The sequence below is a fragment of the Clarias gariepinus genome, chromosome 24, assembly GCF_024256425.1.
Source record: "Clarias gariepinus isolate MV-2021 ecotype Netherlands chromosome 24, CGAR_prim_01v2, whole genome shotgun sequence".
In the NCBI taxonomy this organism is placed as follows: Eukaryota; Metazoa; Chordata; class Actinopteri; order Siluriformes; family Clariidae; genus Clarias; species Clarias gariepinus.
The window spans coordinates 15,063,745-15,079,453 of NC_071123.1; the positions used below are offsets into that span (position 1 = coordinate 15,063,745).

At 40.1% G+C, this 15,709-nt stretch overlaps 1 protein-coding gene across 4 annotated transcripts in view; it reads right to left on the reverse strand.

Annotated features, from left to right (window-relative positions):
- abr (ABR activator of RhoGEF and GTPase) overlaps positions 1-15,709 on the reverse strand; it is a 137,337-nt gene that overhangs the window by 72,524 nt on the left and 49,104 nt on the right. For 2 of the 4 annotated variants that reach the window (XM_053485938.1, XM_053485940.1), the window contains exon 2: positions 7,974-8,155. In XM_053485938.1, coding sequence (XP_053341913.1) covers positions 7,974-8,155 — 182 coding nt within the window. Of the gene's footprint in view, positions 1-3,857; positions 4,293-7,973; positions 8,156-15,709 lie in introns of those variants that run through there. The other 2 variants (XM_053485939.1, XM_053485941.1) reach the window with 2 other exon arrangements.

Genomic DNA, 15,709 nt, shown 5'->3' on the forward strand with positions numbered 1-15,709 from the left:
CTTGTAAGTTTAAGGACGTTATTTCCTCTGTAATTATGAAATATATTTGCCAGTTCATGTGTGAAAATGATTTCTCAATTTGAGTCCAGGAATATACCAGTGCAATCAGGAAAGAAATACTCCACACACGTGATACCCCGGTCACTCGCTACCATTCAGGTTGTCAGCTGACTTTATTTTGTTGCCCCATAATGTTGCCGAGCCTAAACCTGACCAACTGAAGCGACCTCAGATCATAACACAGGCGTGTACCATGAGCACTATACATGTTGCGTGCATTGCTTCATGCACTTCCCTTCTAACCCTGACGCGCCCATCGCTCTTGTATAGGGTCAATTTCAAATAATCACATCACATGACCTTTTTGCATGGCCCATCTTTATACGTCCCCTAGCAAATTGAAGCCTTTTGTTCCCCGAGAGTCCTCGTCACATTGTGTGCGTTTATGAAAATGCTCATACTTTCTCAACACTATTAAACATATCTCTGGTTTCTACTGGTGATTTCCTACCATGCAACTTTACCTAGTGTTGCCCATTTTTTATTTCCGCCACATTTTTTTCCTACAAAGTTGACGGTTTAGTTCAATCCTTCCAGGTGTGGATAATGTGTTGGAGGATTCTTCACCCAGTTCCAGTCATTTCAAATGTCCTAAGTTGTTGTTGTCTTTGCCTTAATTTGTCCTTTCTGTCCTTTCGGCGACTTTTTTGGGGCATATGTACAAATTAAAAACTTAATAATAAAAAAAGATTAAGGCTAATAAATAAATTATTTGGTAGAAAATAAATATGAACATTTTCATCAGCTAGCTAAAGAATTCCTGGAAAGCATATTTCAATCATCAATCATTCAAACCTAAATCAATAAAACATTTTATATATCCTATCAAGTAATGTCTACAGACGCACACGTTTTAGAAATAGAATTTCTGGCGATCCTGATCGTACCTTGTAAAAGTTTCAAATCAGAAATAAAAACGTAAGCATGATTAACAACCTTAAAAAATAAAATGGAGTTACTAGAGAGAGAAATGCTTTCTCAACCAGAGTTTGTTTAGAGCCTGGATGCTGTTTAAAGTTCCGGGTTTTATGTTGACCAACTGTAAAGAACACATGCCAGTGTTACACTACATAAACATTACACTACATGAACATTACACTACATACGGTACATACAGTATAAGGCTCAGCTTCTAACCTTCACAGATCTGCAGCGCGTCATCACTTCCTTATCGGTTGATGATGAGCGGCGAATATCTTCGAGATCTTGAAGCCTTGACTCGCCTGCTTTTAGTTTTCAGTCTAAAACGCCAGGACCAGCTTGAAAACATTTCACACACACGATCCCAATAAAAGAAACCTGCTACCTGCATGCAAATGCTGACCTTTAGTAACTACAACCGAGCATTGTTTACTGCTGCTTACGCCACACCGCTGTATCCTCCGATCTGTTTGGTCAGGCGGTGTTAATCCTATTTTTGCGTCACAGGTTAGTATTAAGGTACTACAGTATGTCTTATACGTATACTGATGAATTTGAGTTGCAGGAAGTTTTTGAAAATTGTGGAAGGGGTCTACTAAACTGTAACTTTTTCATCATGTTGTTGATTATTTTTCTGAACGTGCATGCCTGAAATGTGCAGGACAGTTACAGCTACAACGCTTTCATTCATCCATTTGTTAATATTTAAGAGAACCGTTCTAATCACACACATCTGAGTTACATGTAATACTATGGGCTTAATACTATTTCTATATTTGGGGGAAAAAAATCCACATATTTGTTAAAGTTTTTTCAGATACAAAAGCATTCAATAGGAAACTTTTTTAATTATAAAAAATAATAAATTTATTTTTCTGTAAATAGAATTAAATTAAAGTACACTTTACTCTCACTAAGCTTTAACTTCAGTGTTGAGGTTTTTGTTAAAAATAGAACAATGTTATTTTGGAGCTCGAACGTTGCTATGTGTATGCATGACCTCTATCTTTGTTGGATGATGTCATAGTGTCAGTGGAATTAAGTGTTAAAACTGATGATCTGATGGCGGTTTTGAAAAGCTAGAATTACTTTTATAAAAAAATGTTGGGATAAAAGTTGACATTTTGTTGTCAAGACAACAGAATTTCAACTTTCATTTGTAGCATTTATAGAGTATGAGCATTTTATGCACAGCGTCCAGCCACATGCAGTGCCGTGCAAAAGTCTTAATCCCTCATTTTGCTTCCCAAGCGTCAGACTTGCTTGTATTTTAATATATTTCGGAGGAATAGTTCTCCAGGCTCCCTGACGGACTTTTTTTGTCCAGTCCCTGTATCTGACCGGTTTCAGAGGAATGTTTATGTTTGTTAAGCCTCACACTGACCGATTAATCATTAAAGAATAAAAAAAACTAACAGCTAACTTGTGCCGATGTGCCGATGATCAGGCGGGTGATGAGTATACTGGTGCTGCTGAATGTCGAGTGGTTGGAACAGACGAGAGGGGAAATGAGGCTGCTGACAACAGGACATATTCAACTTGGCGATAGACGTCCTGGTGCTCAGGACACCAGGACGTCTATCTCAGGACACCAACCTTCTGATCACAGTGTGATCAGAAGGTTGCCGGTTTGAGCCCCAGCTCCGCCAGGTTGCCGCTGGCCCTTAACCCCGTATATTTTTTTACTGTAGAATATCATCTGGGGAAAAAATGGATATCAAATCTGGATTATTTATATAATCGCATAAAATTCAAATCGAACCTCACATATCGTGATCGAATCGTATCGGAGTTCCCCGGCAAAGTCGTCCCTATCATAGGCCGATGAAATGTTGCGTTTTGTTTATTAATAATTACAGAAAGGCTGTCTTTTTTTTTTATCGCATCAGACATGACATCATAAACACTCTGAGAAAGAGTCTGATGGAACGTCCCACGCAGGTCCGTACACTGACCCCACCACGGTAATCCCTGAATAGAGGCTTGTGTAGCATTGGTTGTTCAAACTTAATAACGAAAGCAGGACGCTGCAAGACGGTGAGTCAAACATGCCACGTGAAAATGAGACTCAGAAACATTCGGCCCACGCTTTTCATCGAGCTGACATATTTGAATGTCCTCAATGAGAGCACTATGACACGTGAAATAGGATCTGACCACAGGTGATAACGACCTACAGCCCAAGAAATAGCCCAAAAAAACAAAAATTATTATTATTATTATGATATTATTATTATATCCTAAAAGGTTCTAAATCCGGGACGTCTCTGTACACCGGCGTGTTTGCTTTGACCAGCGCTCCTGAAGACAAAACAATACCGCTCCATAAAGTCACGTGATAAAGAACAGAACCTTGACCTCAATCCCAGTTAACACCTTTGAGATGAACACACACCTCCACGGCTCCAAAAACAGACAAGGACATACAGTATGGACGTATACCTACAATACCTCCACAACAATTATAGAGAAGAACGTCTCAGTAATGTCTAATGCAACAGATTATGGATGTTTTAGGAATCGAAAGTATACACACTTTTTTTTAAGTGTTATCTCGACTGTGTGTGTGTGTGTGTGTGTCCTTTATCTCCTGTCCTGCTACCTACAGTACAATAAAGCATTCCGGCGGAGACACTGATGGTCGTTGACAGCCGGGGCAGTTAAGTGATAAAATATTACCAACCCGCCAAGCGCTCAGAGCAAACACTGATGTCACGCTGTGAGGAACGACAGACTTCCCACCACATCTTCTCTATTTTTAGTCCCGCAAACCCACAGCGAGAAGCAGGCAGCACCAGCCGAGAGAAAGCTTTCATTCATTCCGCGTCTGTTCGGTTTGTTTTTCTTCCCCCTCCCCTCCACTTCTCCTCTCTCACCTTAAACACGCTGGGAGTGCACGGCATGTCCAGGTCCATGTCCCCCTCGTAATCGAAGACATCCTCGTCCTCTAGAACTTTATCCAACAAACCGAGCACCTCTTCTTCTCCTTCCTCCATCCTGTGGCCTGACCAGCTTCTCTCTCTCTCTCTCTCTCTCTCTCTCTCTCTCTCTCTCACGCTCTTGTCTTTCTTCCGTTCCTCGTTTCAGCTCGCTGCTCGCTCGCCGAGCTCCATCGGCCTTTCCTTTCCGCGCTCGATCAGCAAAGCTTGTAGTTTCCTCTGCTTTATTGCTTTTTTTCTTCCTTCCTGCGCTCGTTCGTTCGCTCTTTCCTACTCAAAAAGTGTTGCTTTTTCGAAAGCACACACACACACATGCACACTAACACAGACGGACAAGTGCCTGCCCATGTCTCCTCCCCTTGCTTGGTCTTCCTGGTGTGCATGTGTGTGTGCATGTGTGTGTGTGTCACCTCTACTTCCTTAATGATCTAAAGAGCTCTCTCTCTCTCTCTCTCTCTCTCTCACTTACTCACTCACTTATTTACTCTCAAGCAAAAAGTATCAGAACAGAAAAGCCCTTAGAAGTTACTACAGTCTTTAACACACCATCATCATCATCATCATCATCAGAACGTTCGATCAGCTCGCTCTAATCAAATTATTGATGTTCAATTCCCCGTCCTATACTTTCTTGTCTCAGCTTCGACACACACACACACACACACACACACACACACACACACACTTCCCGCTCCATCTCATTGAAAATCATGGTCACCTATATTTTTCATGGGCGATGGCTTCGTTTCCATTGATAATTCACTCGCACACACTTTTACACAAAGTAAAGCTTCTCCTGTGTTGCCTCAAGGCTCTCTCTCTCTCCCTCCCTCTCTCTCTCTCTATGTCTCTCTCTCTCTCTATGTCTCTCTCTCTGTCTCTGTCTCTCTCTCTCTTGCTACTTTAGTGCTGACCACACGCCTGTGGCTGCTGCGCTCTCACACTCAGCAGGTTTTTTTTTTGTGTGTGTGTTTGCTCTTTGGCGAGACCAATACTGGACGCAAACCACACTTTTTTACGAAGCTCAGTGCCTTTTTCCTCCAGCACTTTCCATGAGATCAGTCAGAGGAAAAGAAGAAATGACGTGTGAAAAGAGCGTTGCTCAATGCAGATTCCTCTTTTATGTTAAAAAACACTGGAGTCGGCTCTTGGTGGTGGGGGTGGGTCGTTATGGGGGACTCGCACACATTATGCAATTAAAACATCGTCTCGCTCCCGACCGCTTTTCCTAAGAAAGCTTTATTAAAACTGAGCTCCTGATTATTAGTAACTTTCGAGGAACTGTAGAGATAAAAAGGAATACAGAGGAGGTGAGGAATATCACTGAACTGATCACTTTTTTTTTTTCTTTTTTTTTTTTTTTAAAGATGCTCCCGCTTTGGAGAAAAGAAATAACTGAGGTCAAAGTCGATTTTTCCCCGCCCTATTTTCTAAAAAAAAAAAAAAATGTATAAAAAAAATTCACTGCTAAGACTATTTTTAATAAAATTTAAAGAAAGATTTATGATTTATATTAAAATATATACTTAATATGATTAATATTTTTTTCTATTAATTATTTATTTATTTATATAAAAAGGGAGATTAATTTGAAGACTGCATTCTGTAATGCTTTTTCCTGGGATTGGAACAGAACCAAATAATAATAATAATTAAAAAAAATAATAATATTAATTTCCAACTGTTCTCAACAATGACTCTTGTTTAAATTCACATAAATAAAATAAATATATAAATAAACATTATGTAAAACGTGGTGCACAATCTGCTTTGTGTAGTCATAAGTTATTATATACAAAGTATTAAAATATATAATAATTTTTTTATCACCCTGTATCACTTGTGTGCTTCTAGAGTTTGACCACTAGATGGCGACAAATCTATTTGTGATTCAAGGCTGCTGTTGCCACTAAAACCAGTCAGGAGAACAAATCTACAGTGCGAGTTCTACATTTATAAGGGCACGATATCCACACACACACACACACACACACACCCACACACCTTTCTCATTCTTTCTGTCTTTTACAGTCTCTGAAGCCGCGCCCCGCACCTGCGCAGGAGTGTGTGATGTTACACACGGGCACAATGAGTCCACTGTGTAGGGAATAAAGGGCCAGTGTGATTTGTGTTGGCGCACTGCTTTGACATTTTTTACTAAACCCTTGCGGCGGGGTTCGAAAGTTGTATAGACTGCTTATAAACACACACGCATTAGTAACACACAAGCACAGGCAAAACACAAAGACAGACAAAAAGAAGGGTAACCTTTCGCTGTTTTCCTGAAGCCGGTTTGATATCCTGTGTCTCAGTAACGTGTCTCAGTAACGTGTCTCAGAGCATTCTGGGGTGCCGCGGCTGCACCATGCACTGCGTACACAGCTTACGTCCTAGCTGAAACGACGGCTTTGTAATAACCTCCTGCAAAGAGTCACTTAAGTGGTCAATGACTCAGTCGTCTGCTGAGTGTTAATAATCAGAGACGTGATGTCATAGTGTAGGAGTGTGAGACTTTCTCGTGGTGTGTTTAACCCTGTGCTATAGTATATAAAGAGAGAGTGTGAATGCATGGACGCCTGTAACCATGTCGCTCAAGCTCAGGGTTTAGCTTCCAACGAAGATGAAACAAAAACATTACAAAAAAAAAAACGGCAAACATTTGGGAAAGCTTTTTCCTTTTATGTTTTTGTTTCATCTTCGTTTTTTTTGTAAACAAGGAACTCCAATCTTCCCTGTATTGTGACCTCATAAACTAACCGACCCACCCCTGAGTCAATGCTCAACTATATACAACTCTGCTCAACTTCTAGGCTAGCGGGTGGTGGCTAACTGCTAACAGGCTTCCTTTAGCTCTTAAGACGGGCTAGATTAGCCTTTAGCTGGGAGTAATTTGTGGCTAACCACTAAAGGCTAACATATTTAATTCCATGAAATTCGATTAGATTTGTCTAGCTATTAAACGGCAGATATTGTTCCAAAGCAGCTTTACGGAGGGGTAACTCAGTGGTTAAGGCACCGGACTATCAGAAAGTCCCAGATTCAAACCCCACCACCACAAAGTTGTCACTATTGGGCCGTCGAGCAAGGCCTTTAACCCTCAACTGTCCCTAATGAGCAACAGTTGGCAAGGAAAAAACCCCTGAGAAGACAAGTGGGAGGAAAACCTTGAAAGGAAACACACTCAAACGGAAACTGGTCCTTATTTGGGTACCTAATGATCCTTCTTCTCTGTTGTTTAACGGTGGTTGGACTCCAGTGGGTTACATGACTGCCAGCTTTAGGTCTCATTCCCCCTCATCGTTTTGGCCTCTTAAAGCCGACTTGCCCTTCCAACCTTCCTTAAAAACATTTGATCCATCCCTCCCTGATCATGTCATGTCATCTAGCCTCTACTGCCAATGTTAGCTGTTAGCAGTTAGCAGGTAAATGCTAAAAGCTAAGCTAGCGATCTTCAGCTTTCGAAAATAAGGCTAAGTTACCTGTTAGAAGTTCTTCTAGCTCCTAGTTGTGTTTGATCTTTAACATAGCTAAATACTGAAGAGGTCACAACAACCCGATGCGCTTACATACATGTTTCACCTTTTGTTTATTTTGTTTTTTCAGAAATGCAGGTGGGGAAAACCTGAGAACAGGTGGAAAATGCTTGATATGGCCCCAAACGAGTGATGTTCACCGACGATTCGTTTAAAGCTACAGACACTGAAATGGCGCGAATGGAAAAGTAGTGAAAGAAAAACGAATAAATCAAGCTGAGGTGTATTTCAGCTGAAACATTAACAAACGCATTTTAGAGACCTCTAACACTTTGTCTAAAAAGGATGATTATACACTACATGACCTTTAAAAGTAAAAAAATGAATAAAAAACAGACGTCATACAACATTAAAGTTATAAACAGACATGTTCCTGCTTTTTTAGGCAGAAGACACTCTCTGTTTTACTTAATGCTGTAAAATGTTCACCCCAAATGTGTGTGTACATATCACACACACCACATTAAATTCTCAATGCTTTCAGTTCATGCGAGTCGTCATAAAAAGCAAGCGTGCTTACACTCACCCCTGCAAGCAGGCTCTCGGGTGGCGTAGGTGAGACGGCTTCTCCATCGGGACGGACACACAGCTGAGGAGACATGGTGGGAGACTCGTCGATGAACGGCATGGTCTCGGAGCCATCCTGGGACTTCCTGTCCTCCGCCCCGTCTCCCTCGTATCCGTCCGTGTTATAGTTAAAATCTGTAGGTGGACAGAGAGGACGTGTTCATTTAAACCCACAGCGTTCTAGTATTTTGGTTAACAAGCACTCGCCTGCAATAGAGGAGATCAATTTTAGTGTCTGTTTTGAAGGAAAAGATCGTTTAACGATTGCACTTATTTGACTTTCTGAACAAATGAAGATAAATGTCTAGGACACAGTAGAAACAACAACAACAACAAAATAAAATAAAAAAGTCCTGTTTTGACGAATAAGAATAAAAAAGTGGTTCCCTGATGTCTGGCTTTAATAAAAAAAGAAAACACTGACACGAGCTGATGCTCGCAAACACTCCCTCAAGGAAACAGTCTCTAAAGGGTGGGACCGAGCCTGTGTGTCCCAGCAGCGTCGCCTGGGCTGGTTACCGTGACGACCGGCGGCAACCAAATGGAATGCAAGACTCATAAATCACTTGAATGCCAAGATGTCAAATATTATGTACATGCAGACTTCGTCCATAGAGGTTTATAACAGCGGACAGAGCAAGACAAAGTAAACGCAACAGCTTAAATGTGTTAAACACGCCTCTTGCACACAAAGTGTTTGTGCATCTTTTAAGTGTTTTAACAACAAATGCAGCAACAAAAGGAAATGAAGAAACGTATTCATGGGGGGATGAAATAGAAGATTACACTACAGTAACTCGCACTGCTTTCAGGACAGTATATAATATGGAGTTCGCAAAACATCCAAATCACAAAGTCATTTCACAGAATGTTAAGCAATGTATACCTGTAGTCCATGAATGCTGGGGTAACTGCAATGACAGAGGGAATACATTCTTCTTTTTGCCCTCGGCATTCTCAAAAAATCTGTTATACGTATTTAGTTTACTTACGGCAGCTGCTGTTTTGTCCAGCAGTCTCTTGACTTTATTGATCATGTGGCAAAAAGGAATGATACAGTTGGCTAGTCAATATGCTTCAGACTCAAAAATACAGACTGTGTGTAGTGGATTTGGCACAGACAACCTTCTTTGCTAATACCCCTATCTCTCCTATGCGGTTTGACTCACGGTGAGATGTCAGGTTAGGCACCATGAGCCGCCACGAGTAACCGCCTGAGACTCCGCGAAGGTCCGCAAGGACTGGCAAAAAAATGAAACGTTTAATTTTGGAAAGATTGGAAACGTAGTCACTATGCCAAAACTCGCGGTGACTCGTGATGAACCGTACTTTAGGCCGCTGCGCAAAACCGCACTGACCCCGCGTAGGTGAGACAGGGGAATAAGGGAAAATAATTTGCCAGAATGGGTAGAATATGTTTATTGCGTTTTGCTGTCTAATTGTTCTGATACACTCGCCACTTCTTGACGAGTGAAAATAAAACAGAAGTTGCTTCATTTGTCAAATATGCATGATGAGAAAAACATTTAATAGTATCAAGAGTTTTTAAATTAGCTTAATATCATTGAGTACACCTGTTGGAGTGTTTCTGCCTTGAGATTCAGCATTCTGTGCATGTTGAGATGCTTTTCTGTTCACTGTGACTGTAGAGGCTGGTTACTCGAGTTACTACAGACAGACCTAAAGTGGTCTGGCCATTTTCCTCCAACCTCTCAAACCACCCTCTGGCTGGAAGAATGTTTTCACTATTGTGTGTAAACTGTAGGGTGTGTTGAGTTAGAGCTTTTACAGCTCTTAAAATCCCCTTTTAACAGGAATCAGGGTTGATACAAGGCTCCGTCTTCCACAGACTGCTCCCTCGAGTTACAGAAATGCTCAGACTCGAGAGCTGATCGACCCGCTACTATCACGGTAATGTTTACACTAGGAATTATGGGAAGTGTAGTCATGTAGTTTCCCATTCTTTAAAAGACCCACATGAGGAACATGCCTACCGGTGCTAACGTCAACCCTGCCGTTCAATCCTAGGTTACTCTAACACAAACAAGTAAAAGATGTCGGCCAAAGCATGATACTGGTATCAGATGGAACTTTGCCAATTTAGATTTCACAGAAAAAGAAACAAACCTGAAAAAGTGTTTTATTATAAAATGCAAAATTGTTAAGATATTGCAAGATGAATTTAACTTGGTTACGGACACTACAGATTTTTTGTCTTTAAGCTTTTACATGCTTCTAGAAGCCTACAATTTTAGTATTAATATTAAATCAATACTTGTATCAGAAATATATTGCACATACATGCATTTTACATGATTATTGTTTAAAGTAAGAGAGTATAATGCTTATAGGAGCACATATAAAAATTATTTCTTCAAAACAGCTGATGTTTTTTTTTTTGTTGTTGTTGTTGTTGAAATGTTTAGGGAAGCAAGATTTTTTGGCGCACACATGATACATTGTATAATAAGTATAAAAAAAATAAATAAATAAATAAATAAATAAAATAAAATCTGCCCCAATACTGTGTTTTGGACGTGTACAAACTGCTCCCAGTGCACAAGCAGTGTCCAAAAGTATTAGGACAATGTATGGCATGCATTATAGTTCTCCCTGTGCACGAAAAAAAATTAAAGGTGATGTCAAGCCTATCAGTGTTGTGCTGATTAGAATCAGAATCAGGCGGCTTAGTTAATGGATGGAACAAAAATACGTGGCAGGACTTTTACTTTCTGAAGCCAGGGTGTCCACTCGCGTGTCCAAAAATGGCTAAAACTCAGGATCTGTAAAATTTCTGTACGTCATCTTCAGGAAGCGATCAAGAAGACATGGATTGCGCGAGTGACTCCAGTGTACCCCAGATGAATAAAGGACTTCATACTACTGTATATATGGAATGTCGTTCAGCAATTTCACTGCATCAAATAGCAAATCAAATCTTATAAACTTATTTGAAAAAGATTAATTAAATGAAGATCGTCATTCAAACATTAAATTTCACGATATGGTCATGATTGTACTGTATCAAGCTTGAATTTTGGTTACACGCACAGTGCAACTGAAAAAAGAGGAAGATGCAAATGAAGCGGTGCAGTCATGCAAAAGTATTTCCATAGAAACAGTACAGCTAAGTAATTAAAGATAAACACCCTACGACAGATATGCAGAACGATACGAATAAATTTTTAAGTCTTGACGCGAAAACAAACTATTTTGTTACAAAAATACAAACGCGGTATTAAAGCTTGAGTATTTAGGTACAAAGTGCTCAAAATACTACGCAGTGTCTTTTTCTTTTCTTTTTTTTTTTTTACACTGAAAAGACAAAAATCATATAAAGTGCAGTACACTCACATACTGTATAACTGTCCTTCCTTCTTCATTCATTAGCACTCATTCTCTCGCTCTCTCCTTGTCTTTCTCCCAGTCAGCATCTATTGTTTTCTATCTTTCCACGTCTGTCTCTTTCACTCTGGTGTGTCTCTATGCTATCTCTATCTTCATGTCATTTTCTCTCTCACTCTCTCGCTCACTCACACACACACACACACACACTCTAATCTTACCATGTGGAGAGATTAAAGAGCGCAGGAGGCACGCAGCCTCGAAAAAGAAAGCCATGTGCTCCGTTTTCGGCGAACACCTCCGAAATATTAGAGATTTACATTTGCTTACTTTCGAGCGCACGTATACAAGCAAAAACATATGTAAATCCCATTCAAATGTTTATGCCAGGTAGATGGGGAAGCTCAGCGGTAAACACTGTGAGGAAATGTTCTGAATGTCATGTGACACATTCCAACCAGTCAGGTGGGTATTAGGATAAAGTTACAACACACGCACTCAACGTTTTTTAAGGTATTCATTCAAAACAGACTATTTTTCACCTAATAGTTGTGGAAGCAATGGCTCTATCTGTGGGTGTGTGTGGGTGTGTGTGAGTGTGTGCGTTCTCCTCAATTGCAATCATCTGCAGTTTCTCAGCATGCATGAGCTGAGACGATTTTATCAAACTGCTTTCTACTGTGCCTCGATTTCACCACTTACACACCCATACACACACCCACACACACTTTGCTTGGACGTAAACAATCCTGTGCCTTATAACGTGTACAAGGAAATGGTTTGTTTCATTGGTTTTTAGCTAACTTTTACCCTAGTTCTACAAACATCATGTAATATATACCACAATATTTTATGCTGATTTTCAAAACGAAGTTTACATCCTCTATAGCTATGTCTATTTAAATCTACAAACAATTAAGTAATCAAATACATAGTCATTTTGCTTACTCATCCCTCTATTGTACATTAGCAAAGGGTCAATAAAGCAGCAAGGGCATACTGTGTGTGTGTGTGTGTGTGTGTGTGTGTGTGTGTGTGTGTGTGTGTGTGTGTATATATATATATATATATATATATATATATATATACTGTATGTATGTGTGTGTGAGAGAGAGAGGCATATAGCCAGAATATTGCAATGTTTATACACTATACATTACAATACTGAAACTAAAAACTGAAAAACTGAAATTAGCTACTATCTAACTTTGTTTTAAATAAATATTTTTTCCAAAAATTTTTGACCAAACATATAAAATATCACATAGAAAATAATGTTAGAAACTTACACCATAGCATCTTAAGATCATAGCATTTCAGCTAGAACCTGATCGTGTCAACAATCCCACCTTTCACCAAGGTTTTGGAAACAAAGCAGCCAGGAAACTGACAAACTGAGACCTTTTGTTAAAAATTTGCAATAAATAAATGAATATGTTAATAAATAATACGTAAAGGGGGGGGGGGGGCATATGAGGAAAAAAATAACAGAATTATTGCAGTACTGTGAGCAGGTAAAGAACTATTTAGTTTTATGGTAGCTTATTGCAAATTTCCATAATTGGATCCATTAAAATGAGCAATTTTAAATTATTAAACTATTTTTCCATGGAGAAAAAATATAGTTTAATTTAAAAAAAAATTATTATTTTTTTTTAAACCCCATAACTATCACCTTTTCAGGCCAAAAAAAAACAAAAAACACAATGGTCTAGGTCTATGGATTTTTGGGACACTATCTATAACTTAATTTTCTCTGTACAGTAATAATTTAAAAAATATTTTTTTATTTTTACTACTTTTGATGTAAATGAAAGCCCTTTCTTGTATGCTTGCTAGTCACGAGCAGAGAGAACATGCTACGTTCCCCACAGCATGCTGTGACAAATCATACTAAGCTGTATTGCATAACCCAAAGGATTATGGGTTGCATGTTGACCATGCCACCACAGCGTATTTAAGCGACCACGCAGTGTTTCTGTTAGCTCTTATCCGTCAAACACACAGGCGCGTGCCCTGCGCGCAACGAGTCAGGCCGTGCTTGCCGTGCCTGCCGAGTGTCAATCAGCCGCTTGTTGCCATGGCGAGATGTAGAACTGCCATGACAACTCGGAAGGCTTTAATGCAATCAGAAGCCGTGTGACGATTTAAACGGTCAGAGCAGCTATTTATAAGCTCAACGGTAGCTCGAACATCATACACTTCACGTCTTGTGCTTGTAAGGGGCCGACTCCTGTCTATTTCTTTTTCATGTAGGAGTTTATATTTGCCTTTAATTTGCAAACCGATATAAAATATATTAAGTGTTAAAATACTAAGGAAAAAAAGATGAAGACCATGGAGACTTGTTTTTCCCTTCATCTCGCTCTCAAGCTAGTCAGCAATTCAGCACAATTAATGATGTCATCTGCCAGGGCCTTTATGTGTCTGGGGAGCCTCGTAAAATTCAGCCCCTTCTGCCAGCCACTCTACTAACACACACGTACACACACACCAAAGCTGATTTCATAAACTGGAGACACAGAGAGCCATTAAACTGGGGAAATGTAATCTGAGGCGTTAATTGCTGGGCGAGGGTGGAGTCTTAAACACTTTTAGAGAAAGGGCACTTAGGGTGAGAAAGCAGGTGGACGACAATCGACAATCTGTTCCTTCGATTCTTTGCAGAAAGTAGTTTTTATTTCTACTTAACCACCCATGATAAAATTTGATGAGCAGGTAGCATGCATGCCATTTGTTGAATAGTCCAGACTACTGATTAATCACACAGGTTCCACAGACATCCTGATTAATGTGGAAATGCTTCCCTTCTGGCAGTAAAACCAGAAAAGTCCATTGTAAACTAATGCAGCGTCTGCTAGAGTGAAGAAATTATGGTTGAGAGAATGGGTGTTTTGTTTTTTGTTTTTTTTGTTTTTTTAAAAAAAAGAAGAAGTTCGAGTGACGTCATGACGCTTCGAGTCTGAGCCAAGCCGCGACATTTTGCGCTGGGGCGAAGCCAGGACGCTTCAGCGTTTGAGCAAAGTCCTGACGTTTTGGGGTTTGAGAGAAGCCACGGTCACATAAAAAAATGCCTGGACATACAGTACACAACCACACACTGTTAGCACCATAACTATTCTATATATGTAACTATTCTAGTATATTAACGTATGCATGTTAGAAGATGCTAGGATTCTACATAAAATATTGCTAAGGAAGGATATCACACTTTTGCAGGCAACTCCCTGCGAAAGTGTGATATCCTTCCTCAGCAATATTCTATGTAGAATCCTAGTATGGTCTAACCTATTGTAGAAAAACTCTGCTTAATCCCCCCCCCCCTTCTCTTTCCCCATCTCTGAGGAACTTCTGCTCGAACTGGAACATGAAGGCATGAAGCGTTGATCGATGTCATTTACTTCTATCCTTCCGATGTGATGGTTCCACCTATTTATGAGATGTGTGTGTGAGTGTGTGTGTGTGTCTAAGTGGGAATCTGAATGTACAAGCATTTGATTTGGGTCTCATCTGTTGGTGAGCCACACTGAGTCAATGGCTCTCACCAAAAATGTCAGCAAGAGTGTAGGGAGGGGAAAAGCAGAGAGATCGAATGATAAGCAGTAAACAAATGGAAATGACATTTTTAAAAGAAAAGAAAAGAGACAAGGTTAAGTGATCAACAGAGAGAGATAGAGAGAGAGGTGCAAGTGGGTGTCAGGCTGTTGACAAACTCGCCAGTCCGACCATCTGTGCTCTCCTTAAAGATGAGGGAAAGAACCACAACAACAGAGAACGCCTGACAACGCCCACTCACAACAAGCACACGTCACGGATCGTTTCATGGATAGCTTCTCATGCACTGCAACTTGAAAATAAAGGACCAAAAAAAAAAAAAAAACCTCATTCCATTAACCTCATTTGAGTCAAAGTCTCCCTGGACCTGGTAGTACATTACAGGGCTTGAGGCGAGGGATATGTTCTAGTCATCTCATGCAAGTTTGTTGTTGTAAATCCCAAGCCGTGTTCACTATTAACTTTGAAGCGAGTTTATACTCTGCAAATTTACCAGCTGGAGTTTTTTGTAGTTCAGCGTTTGGGGACACCAGTAAAACCTGCTCTGAATCTGTGTACAGATTATATTTAGTAGATGCGACAGCGCCAGGCTTTCTCAGCTGCCATGTCAGCGCCTAGTAGAACACAGTCCACGTCTATTCAGTGTGTTCTGAAAGAAACAAGCGATGGGCGGAAGTGTTCCCCCGAGAGATCCTAAGAAGACCAAGGTGTGGCTAATAGCCGTTATAACAGACATAAATACAACATCTGAAATGTTGAGAGACTTAAATGTACGTGGAAGCCGTTTCC